The 11,860-nt window shown below is 43.0% G+C and overlaps 1 protein-coding gene across 1 annotated transcript; it reads right to left on the bottom strand.

Moving 5' to 3' along the window:
• Positions 1-1,172: 1,172 nt before the first annotated feature.
• On the bottom strand, positions 1,173-11,858 carry LOC120027018 (zinc finger protein 345-like). Its single transcript, XM_038971859.1, has 2 exons — positions 11,586-11,858; positions 1,173-3,738 (listed from the first exon to the last, which is right to left on the bottom strand). The coding sequence occupies exons 1-2, from the start codon at positions 11,758-11,760 to the stop codon at positions 1,544-1,546; spliced, it is 2,370 nt and encodes a 789-aa protein (XP_038827787.1). The 5' UTR covers positions 11,761-11,858; the 3' UTR covers positions 1,173-1,543.
• Positions 11,859-11,860: the final 2 nt, after the last annotated feature.

The raw sequence follows: 11,860 nt of genomic DNA, 5'->3' as shown, positions 1-11,860 counted from the left end.
GTGGTCACATGGGAATTTATAAAGAAGGCCTTTATTTAATAGTAAAAAGCAGATCTGCATTCATAACATAACATTTACATCCGCTCAAATGTAAATGTAATAACTCTGGAAGAAGACATAGCCTGACAGAGGAGAGAATGAGAGCAGATACTATATTGTTTTATCGATTCTACTGTACGTTCTAAAGCACCACCAACCAAAAGACATGTCTATTTTTGTTGTCATTTTTTCATTTGGGGGAGGGGGGGGGATTACAGGTACAATATTTAAATAATTATCTATTCATTATTTCACACATATTCTTGTTTTACCTGTGGGCTGCAACATTTTTTTTAAAATAATAATAAACTACAAAAAAGGTACATAACAACAAAGTATATTTCAGAGTTTAAGTAATAATCAATTCAGTATGTACAGGAAAAGAAAAGAAACTTGTGCCCCCCGACCCACCCTGAAACCAGGCGTTCTGTACGTTTTCCCATTCAACTGGAAGGAAACGGTGCTGTACTGAACAACCAGTTGAAAAACTGGGAGGAGTTGGGTTGTGTGTTGGGGAACGCTGTCAGCATGGCCGCTGCCCTTTAAATATGTCACTCATTGCTTCAAGCCACACCCACAAAACGGGATCAAATGTACCTCAGTCTTTTCAGTACGAACCGTTTCACAACGTAGCAAACGTTCAAGCGAACTGAACGCACCTCATGTTATCCACCTCCCCGGTGACCAGAGAAAACCCTCACCATACAACCCCTTCCCCGTGGGCCTGAAAGAAAAGTAAAGGGCTTATAGTTTGTATGTATGTATGTATTGGGGCTTATAGTTTGTATGTATGTATGTATGTATTGGGGCTTATAGTTTGTATGTATGCATGTATTGGGGCTTATAGTTTGTATGTACGCATGTATGTATGTATGTATGTATTGGGGCTTATAGTTTGTATGTATGTATGTATTGGGGCTTATAGTTTGTATGTATGTATGTATTGGGGCTTATAGTTTGTATGTATGTATGTATTGGGGCTTATAGTTTGTATGTATGTATGTATTGGGGCTTATAGTTTGTATGTATGTATGTATTGGGGATTATAGTTTGTATGTATGTATGTATTGGGGATTATAGTTTGTATGTATGTATGTATTGGGGATTATAGTTTGTATGTATGTATGTATGTATGTATTGGGGCATATAGTTTGTATGTATGTATGTATGTATTGGGGATTATAGTTTGTATGTATGTATGTATTGGGCCTTATAGTTTGTATGCATGTATGTATTGGGCCTTATAGTTTGTATGCATGTCTGTATGAATGTGTTGGGCTTTAGCTGAGATTATTCTTTACAGAGTCAAGTATATTTGTCCAGGTCTCAGTTGTTCCTTGACTAGCACCATTCATTCTCGCTGTCGATAATTCTGAAGTTAAAACTTCTAATAGTATCTGTATCTACTGGTTAAATGGGAGACAGTGAGGTGACATTCATGTAAGAGCCAACATCAATTTTGTAACTTTGTCCTAGAAGCATTTAACTACAGGGCACTCCCACATCATATGAAGGAACGTAAGTCATCTTCTGCCAATATGGCACTGTCATAACATTTGTGACGATTCCTCAGGTGACTTTTAAGTAGTGGATTGTTTCTAAAGCATCTGCTGCACAGTTTGCAGTGATATGGTTTCTCTCCAGAGTGAGTGGTCAGGTGTTGTGTCAGGTTGCCTGGGGTGGCAAAGCAATGTCCACACACAGTGCACTTGAAAGGTCTCTCTCCTGTGTGAACCGCTGTGTGTCTGGTCAGTTCTTCCTTGCGCTTGAAGCTTTTCGGACACTGTTTGCAACCATGTGGTTTCTGACCTTGGTGAGTCCACATGTGCGTTTCCAGTTGTTCCTTCTGGTCGAAGTCTTGCCCACAGTCCTTACAGCGATATGATTTCTCCCCTGTGTGGAACTTCATATGTGCTCTCAAGTATCCATTACAAGTGAAACTTTCTCCACATTCTTTGCACTGAAATGGTTTCTCCCCCGTGTGAAGTCTCATATGCAATTTCATATATGCCTTAGTTTTGAAACTTTTCCCACATTCCTTACATTGATACTGTTTCTCTCCTGTGTGAGACACCATGTGTGTTCTCAGATTAGCATCACTAGGGAAGCATTTGCCACAAACATTACAAGTGCGTGTTGCTTTAATGTGGGATTGGAGGTGCTCTGTCAGACTTGCTATGGACTCAAATACCTCCTCGCACACACCACACATTTTCGTATGCTTTGTGTGCACATTTTTCACATGGTTAACTAAAGGACCAATGTACACAAATGTACTTCCACACAGCTTGCAACAATAAGGAGAAGCATTTGTGGTCACCTTGCCTCTAGCACGGTTATGGGTGCTTGCCCATTTTCTGGGTGCTTTTAGTGTCTTTGATCCTGACGGTAGTCCCCCGCTCTCCACTTCATTGCCACTTCCACTGTTTTCACTGTGAGCTGCAGAACAGCCTGGATATCCTTCTGAGAGGGCATGTGAGGCACTGGTTGCTTCTGATACCGTGTAGAGCTCTCCATCAGGCTCGGTTTTGATCTCTTGAGGAATGCGGACGCATAACACATCCCCCTCTCTGCTCTCGGAAGTTTGGCTCAAGAAATCCATTGGATCACAGTCACTTTCCTCACAGACGGTGAATATGGAGTCTTTGGTATCAGACTCCAGCCCTTCAAGCTGCTCTTCCTCCTGATTGGTCCCAAGTTCCTGTTGTTTATCTTTAATCAGTGTGGGCTGTGGTTCCTCACTTGTGTGGAACTTCATATGTGTTTTCAAGTATCCCTTACAAGTGAAACTTTCTCCACAATCTTTGCACCAAAATGGTGTCTCCCCTGTGTGACGCCTCATATGCAAGTGCATATAGCCCTTATTTTTGAAACATTTTCCACATTCTTTGCATTGATACTGTTTCTCTCCTGTGTGAGTTACCATGTGTGTTCTCATACTAGAATCACTAGGGAAGCATTTGCCACAAACATTACACGTGCGTGTTGCTTTAATGTGGGTTTGCAGGTGCTCTGTCAGACTTGATATGGACTCAAAGACTTCTTCACATACACCACAACGGTATTCTGCAGTAAGCTTTGTGTGCACATTTTTCACATGATTAACTAAAGGACCAATGTACACAAATGTACTTCCACACAACTTGCAACAATAAGGAGGAGCAGCATTTGTGGTCGCCCCGCTCCCAGCAGAGGTATGGGAGCTTAGTCTTTTCTTTGCTTGTTTTCTGGGTGATTTCAGTGCCTTTGATCCTGACGGTAGTCCCCCGCTCTCCACTTCATTGTCACTTCCACTGTTTTCACTGTGAGCTGCAGAACAGCCTGCATATCCTTCTGAGAGGGAGTGTGAGGCACTGGTTGCTTCTGATACCGTGTAGAGCTCTCCATCAGGCTCGGTTTTGATCTCTTGGGGAATGCGGACGCATAACACATCCCCCTCTCTGCTCTCGGAAGTTTGGCTCAAGAAATCCATTGGATCACAGTCACTTTCCTCACAGACGGTGAATATGGAGTCTTTGGTATCAGACTCCAGCCCTTCAAGCTGCTCTTCCTCCTGATTGGTCCTGATTTCCTCTTGTTCATCTTTAATCTGTGTGGGCTCTGGGTCCTTCACCAGACAGGGGCTCCACTTCTGCTCACAGTGCTGCCGCTCAGGGGGAACCTCCTCTTCAGAGACTGGGAGAGTAAGCTGCTGGGGGTCTAGAAAAAAGGGGGGAAAGGGATAATTAAGTGATCAATACATAATTGAACTTTTTTTTAATGTAAATAACATATGTCTATCCAGTGTTGTAGTCTTTCCTCGGACTCAAGACTTGACCTCGACAGGTAACTTTGATGTCAGAATGTCTCTCTCTCTCTTGCATTATTCAACATGATAGCTACAACAGTAAATATCAGATACTTTATTTGCTGCTAGCCTTACCAATGTGCAAGACACTAAGTTATCCAGCTTTCTAAGTTACAAAATGTAGCTTTGAGCACTAACACCCCAGTAAGCATGGACCGATAGCAACGTCTTTCTTTGGTGCGGTCCGGATTGGCCTTGATTCCAAAATCCACGGACGTCCGAATCAATCATAGACATCTATGTTTCACAAGTTTGGACAGCACAGTAAAATACAGTAAAGAAAAGTATAGTACAGCACAGTAAAGTACAGTATAATGTAATGTACTCTACTGAATTACTCGGCTGTACTGTGCTGTTCAAATTTGTGAAACATAGCCTAGATGTCTATGATTCGCTCCGATTTGGTCTCGTCCGACCAAATTTGTACTTGTTTGGGGGCAGAGCTCATTAGAATAATACCCAGCATGCTTTGCAAGTGTTTGTTTTTACATTCAAATTTGTGTCATTCAGCAGACGCTCTTATGCCGAGTGATTTACGGTCAGTGCATTCAACCATGGTAGATAAACAACAACATATGGGTCATTTCATGGCATCGGAATTACGCTTTGAGTTTGTTCACCTTAAACATTTATGCCAAAGAAAAACTATTGATTTAAAAGTTCATTACGGTAACACAATTACATCATGGGTCCCTGGTCTGTACTACACATTAATGCATAATTATGGATATGAATGTCATTCTCATGTTTCACAAGTTTGGACACCCCAGCACAGTGCAGTAGAGCAGAGTAAGGTAGAGTAAGGTTCAAAAGGTCACACACAACAGGTCACTTAGAAATGTCCTTGTTTTTGAAAGAAAAGCACATTTGTCCATTAAAATAACATCAAATTGATCAGAAATACAGTGTAGACATTGTTAATGTTGTAAATGACTATTGTAGCTGTAAATGGCAGATTTGTTTTTGGGAATATCTACATAGGCGTACAGAGGCCCATTATCAGCAACCATCACTCCTGTGGTCCAATGGTATGTTGCGTTAGCTAATCCAAGTTTATCATTTTAAAAAGGCTAATTGATCATTAGAAAACCTTTTCGCAATTATGTTAGCACAGCTGAAAACTGTTGTTCTGATTAGAAGCAATAAAACTGGCCTTGTTAAGACTGGAGCATCAGCATTTGTGGGTTTGATTACAGGCTCAGAATGGCCAGAAACAAAGAACTTTCTTCTGAAACTCGTCAGTCTATTCTTGTTCTGAGAACTGAAGGCTATTCCATGTGAGAAATTGCCAAGAAACTGAAGATCTCGTACAACGCTGTGTCCTACTCCCTTCACAGAACAGCGTAAACTGGCTCTAACTTTAATAGAAAGAGGAGTGGGAGGCCAAGTACATTAGTGTGTCTAGTTTGAGAAACAGATGCCTCACAAGTCCTCAACTGGCAGCTTCATTAAGTAGTACCCGCAAAACACCAGTCTCAACGTCAACAGTGAAGAGGCGACTCCAGGTTGCTGGTCTTCTAACCAGAGTTCCTCTAGCCAGTGTCTGTGTTCTTTTGCCCATCTTAATCTTTTCTTTTTATTGGCCTGTCTGAGATATGGCTTTTTCTTTGCAACTCTACCAAGAAGGCCAGCATCCCGGAGTCACCTCTTCACCATTTCAAATGTTTCTACATCAACGGGCTCGATTGGTCCTGTCACATATGTCTGTTACATAGACAAGGCAGTAGCGGTGCGAAGCCCCCCCCGCACCTTGAAGCCATATTACAACATATGTGTTGTGATAATTGCGTTGTTTGTTTGCTCTATTTATTTAACTTCCACTACATCTAGCTACATACATATCCTCTCAGGCCAGGGGCACAACAATGTATGAATTAATGGTTGGATAAGGATCGCCGTTATAATCATTGCCCAGTACGGAGAATTAAGTAAAACCACAAGTCCAAATCCCTATTTCCATCCATGGCTAATTTAGGAAAGGGCTAATGTTAGCTGGCCACCAGAAGACAACACAACGAGATGCAACAATTCAAGTTGTTTCCGTCAATGACATATGTTCAAAGCGATTTGATAGGAGTGATGCCAAAATCCAAGCTGGCTTCCCTTTAAGATACATTTTTTTTGGTGTGCCAGGACCATTCACAGTTGAGCTCAACACTGATTAGGTAATTTTTTATACTTTATTATTATTTTTTTAATCAAGGGAGGTCAAATGCTCACAGGCTTCCCTTGCATTCAATGCTACTGACTGCAACAATGTCATACTCGTTTGGACCAGACAGCATCAGATAGATGGCCAACACATAGCATTCGAGCGAGCGAAACAGCGACCTCTTTCTCCTGTGAGATACATTCAGCCTCTTAGAATGATATATTAAAACACAGAGAGACGAAAGATGTGTTATGTTTATTTTTGGGGAAGCCTGGCTTCCCTTGGCATCCATGAAAACTCGCTACTGAGACAAGAAGACATTTTATTTTCATTACACAGAAGGTCAATAAAGTCTTTTTTTTTTTTTTTTACATCCATTGCAAATGACCACAGTTTCTCTCTCAATTTGAAAACTCTTTCCAACACTACCCCTCGATAACCACCAAGCCTCGCTGTGAAATAGAACATTGTCATGCTCTGATCCAGTATCTCCACATAGTTTTGCAAACAGGTGTGCGCAGTATAGTTTACGATCAAAGTTACCTGCTGCATATCTTAAAAGGTCCTCAATGTCACCATTGCCCTTGATTCTAAGCAATGTTGTGCTGCTATTTTTATTGACTTGGCCAAAGCTTTTGATACGGTAGACCATTCCATTCTTGTGCTCGAACCTTGGCCCAAAGCTCTTCTCAATTTACATAAACAACATAGCTCAGGTAGTAGGAAGCTCTCTCATCCATTTATATGCAGATACAGGATTATTCTCAGCTGGCCCCTCAGATTTTGTGTTACACGCTCTATAACAAAGCGTTCTTAGTGTCCAACAAGCTGTCTCTGCCCTTAACCTTGTTCTGAACACCTCCAAAACAAACGTCATGTGGTTTGGTAAGAAGAATGCCTCTCTCCCCATAGGTGTGACTACTACCTCTGAGGGTTTAGAGCTTGAGGTAGTCACCTCATACAAGTACTTGGGAGAATGGCTAGACGGTACACTGTCCTTCTCTCAGCACATATCAAAGCTGCAGGCTAAAGTTAAATCTAGACTTGGTTTCCTATATCGTAATCGCTCCTCTTTCACCCCAGCTGCCAAACTAACCCTGATTCAGATGACCATCCTACCCATGCTAGATTACGGAGATGTAATTTATAGATCGGCAGGTAAGGGTGCTCTCGAGTGGCTAGATGTTCTTTACTATTCGGCCATCAGATTTGCCACCAATGCTCCTTATAGGACACATCACTGCACTCTATACTCCTCATCTCTGTATACCTGTCGCAAGACCCACTGTTTGATGCTTATTTATAAAACCCTCTTAGGGGGGAGTGAGGCCTATCTGAGATATCTACTGCAGCCCTCATCCTCCACATACAACACCCATTTTGCCAGTCACATTCTGTTAAAGGTCCACAAAGCACACACATCCCTGGGCCGCTCCTCTTTTCAGTTCGCTGCAGCTAGCGACTGGAACGAGCTGCAACAAACACTCAAACAGTTTTATCTCAATCTCTTCATTCAAAGACTCAATCATGGACACTCTTACTGACAGTTGTGGCTGCTTCGCGTGATGTATTGTTGTCTCTGCCTTCTTGCCCTTTGTGCTGTTGTCTGTGCCCAATAATGTTTATACCCCGTTTTGTGCTGCTACCATTTATGCTACCGCCATGTTGTGTTGCTACCATGTTGTTGTCATGTTTCTACCATGCTATGTTGTCTTAGGTCTCTCTTTATGTAGTGTTGTCTCTCTTGACGTGATGTGTGTTTTGTCCTATATTTTAATTTATTTTAATCCCTGCAGGAGGCCTTTGGGTAGGCCGTCATTGTAAATAAGAATTTGTTCTTAACTGACTTGCCTAGTTAAATAAAATAAATATCTCTGAGTTCTTTTGCCACCAGTTGCTCTCAGTGTATCCATTATAGCTCAGTGGGTGTATCATACAATGTGTCCATATGGCAGAGGGAGACACCATCATAGAGGCCTGAGATAGATGGAGCCCCATCTGTGCAAAAACCTCCTATTCGATGCCATGGAATGTGTTTTTCCTCAATATAGCCATGCAAAAGTGACTATGCATAGATAATAAACAGCGAGTAGCAGCAGTGTACAAAAGGGATGGGGGGTCAATGTAAATTGTCCAGTGGCGATTTTATTAGTTGTTCAGCAGTCTTATGGCTTGGGGGTAGAAGCTGTTGAGGAGCCTTTTGGTCCTAGATTTGGCGCTCCGGTACTGCTTGCCGTGCAGTAGCAGAGAAAAAAAAGTCAACTTGGGTTACTGGAGTTTGACAATTTTATGGGCTTTTCTTTGACATCGCCTATTGTATAGGTCCTGGATGGCAGGAAGCTTGGCCCCAGTGATGTACTGAGCCGTTCACACTACCCTCTGTAGCGCCTTACGGTCAGATGCCATACCAGGCGGGGATGCAACCGGTCAGGATGCTCTCGATGGGGCAGCTGTAGAACTTTTTGAGGATCTGGGGACCCATGCCAAATCTTTTCAGTCTCCTGAGGGGGAAAGGGTTTTGTCGTACCCTCTTTACTTCTTCGTCTTGGTATGTTTGGACCATGATAGTTTGTTGGTGTTGTAGACACCAAGGAACTTGAAGCTCTCAACCTGCTCCACTACAGCCCCTGTGCCGTTTCATGCTCGGGAATCGTGATACAGAAGAATATGTCCTCTTGAATAGCATCCCCGACATGAAGCGAACCAAAGACAATGCATCTCGGCCCTCACAGCTTACATCAATTTGGAGAGCATTTGAGTCACTCAGTCAGAGTTTCCTCTTGCCTGTTAGCTATAGCTTCAATTAGCTACCTATAGCTACCTCCCGGGTGGCGCAGTGGTCTAGGGCACTGCATCGCAGTGCTAGCTGCGCCACCAGAGTCTCTGGGTTCGCGCCCAGGCTGGGCTGGGTTCGCGCCCAGGCTCTGTCGCAGCCGGCCGCAACCGGGAGGTCCGTGGGGCGACGCACAATTGGCATAGCGTCGTCCGGGTTAGGGAGGGTTTGGCCGGTAGGGATATCCTTGTCTCAGTATGTAAAATGTAATAAAATGTATGCACTCTACTGTAAGTCGCTCTGGATAAGAGCGTCTGCTAAATGACTAAAATGTAAATGTAAAATGTAAATTCTTAGTTTCATAGTGTTATCTGACAAAGGTATTGTGCGTTTCTGTGCCTCTGCCTCCCCACACATTGTTTTCACCATATCAATTGCGGCCGGTAATATCAAAGTCTCTGCAATAGTGTGTGGTTTCATAGCGTAGCGGGCTTAGCCATTCACCATGGAAATTATTCAAGTGCAACGGTCAAGTACAGCCTTTTCCCACGATCTAAGGGCGCTCTCTAGTTGAATTTGGATAGATTTGAATAATTCTCATTTAGATTTAAGGTTAGCCACATTACAATGATTGAGTGACAAAGATGATCTTACAATATACAGTATATCACAAAAGTGAGTACACCCCTCACATTTTTGTAAATATTTGAGTATATCTTTTCATGTGACAACACTGAAGAAATGACACTTTGCTACAATGTAAAGTAGTGAGTGTACAGCTTGTATAACAGTGTAAATTTGCTGTCCCCTCAAAATAACTCACACAGCCATTAATGTCTAAACCGCTGGCAACAAAAGTGAGTACACCCCTAAGTGAAAATGTCCCAATTAATGGCTGTGTGTTGAGTTATTTTGAGGGGACAGCAAATTTACACTGTTATACAAGCTGTACACTCACTACTTTACATTGTAGCAAAGTGTCATTTCTTCAGTGTTGTCACATGAAAAGATATACTCAAATATTTACAAAAATGTGAGGGGTGTACTCACTTTTGTGATATACTGTGTATATATATAGAAACGTCCTCTCACTGTCAACTGCGTTTACTTTCAGCAAACTTAACATATGTAAATATTTGTATGAACATAACAAGATTCAACAACTGAGACATAAACTGAACAAGTTCCACAGACAGGTGACTAACAGAAATGGAATAGTGTCCCTTAACAAAGGGAGGGGGGGTCAAGATCAAAAGTAACAGTCAGTATCTGGTGTGGCCACCAGCTGCATTAAGTACTGCAGTGCATCTCCTCCTCATGGACTGCACCAGATTTGCCAGTTCTTGCTGTGAGATGTTACCCCACTCTTCCACCAAGGCACCTGCCAGTTCCCAGACATTTCTGGGGGGAATGGCCCTAGCCCTCACCCTCCGATCCAACAGGTCCCAGATGTGATCTGGGCTCGTTGCTGGCCATGGCAGAACACTGACATTCCTGTCTTGCAGGAAATCACACACAGAACAAGCAGTATGGCTGGTGGCATTGTCATGCTGGAGGGTCATGTCAGGATGAGCCTGCAGGAAGGGTACCACATGAGGGAGGATGTCTTCCCTGTAACGCACAGCGTTGAGATTGCCTGCAATGACAACAAGCTCAGTCCCATGATGCTGTGACACACCGCCCCAGACCATGACGGACCCTCCACCTCCAAACTGATCCCGCTCCGGAGTACAGGCCTCGGTGTAATGCTCATTCCTTCAACGATAAACGCGAATCCGACCATCACCCCTGGTGAGACAAAACCGCGACTCGTCAGTGAAGAGAACTTTTTGCCTGTCCTGTCTGGTCCAGCAACGGTGGGTTTGTGCCCATAGGTGACGCTGTTGCCGGTGATGTCTGGTGAGGACCTGTCTTACAACAGGCCTACAAGCCCTCAGGCCAGCCTCAGCTTATTGTGGACAGTCTGAGCACTGATGGAGGGATTGTGCATTCCTGGTGTAACTCGGGCAGTTGTTGTTGCCATCCTGTACCTGTCCCGCAGGTGTGATGTACCGATCCTGTGCAGGTTTTGTTACACGTGGTCTGCCACTGTGAGGACGATCAGCTGTCCGTCCTGTCTCCCTGTAGCGCTGTCTTAGGCGTCTCACAGTACGGACATTGAAATTTTTGCCCTGGCCACATCTGCAGTCCTCATGCCTCCTTGCAGCATGCCTAAGGCACGTTCACACAGATGAGCAGGGACCCTGGGCATCTTTCTTTTGGTGTTTTTCAGTCAGTAGAAAGGCCTCTGTTGTGTCCGAAGTTTGTAAACTGTTATTATCTTAACGACCGTTCCACAGGTGCATGTTCATTATTTGTTTATGGTTCATTGAACAAGCATGGGAAACAGTGTTTAAACCCTTTACAATGAAGATATGTGAAGTTATTTGGATTTTTACGAATTATCTTTGGAAGACAGGGTCTTGAAAAAAGGGACATCGGTTTTTTTGATGAGTTATATATATATTTTACCAGGATTTTGAAACTAAACATGGGGTCGCGACCCCTAGTTTGGGACCCGCTGTGCTAGGGACTACACATTGTCCTATGAAACTCATGCAATAACATTAGCTAATGTTTTGTTTACAAGATGTTTAGCTAGCTAGTTAGTTACTGTTTGATAAATAAATCCCAAAATACTGCTGATTCAAATTGAACAGAGCAAGTAGTGGGTATTTACATCATTACCTATCTGTACTTGATTCGATCACTTGTACGGTTAAGTCAACACAAACCTGTTCTGTGCGGTTTGAAATCCAGCAGACGTCGAAGACGTTCGTTCTCCTCCTTTGAACGAGAGATTTCCTCCTGGTACTCAGTTACTGTTCTCTCTACTACTCCAGCTATCTCTACAGCCACCGCTGTTAGCCGTTCAGTAATATACACATTGAACAACGCCAGTTTAGACATTTTGAGAGGTATGAAAGTCGAGGTTTCTTTGTGTTTTTGTCAGCTATATTTTTTTCGCCAGAGGGAGAAAATGTATTCCAGATGATGGTGCTACTATTTC

This window comes from Salvelinus namaycush, chromosome 32, assembly GCF_016432855.1.
Source record: "Salvelinus namaycush isolate Seneca chromosome 32, SaNama_1.0, whole genome shotgun sequence".
Lineage (NCBI taxonomy): Eukaryota > Metazoa > Chordata > Actinopteri > Salmoniformes > Salmonidae > Salvelinus > Salvelinus namaycush.
This window is presented reverse-complemented; position numbering and strand designations above follow the sequence as displayed.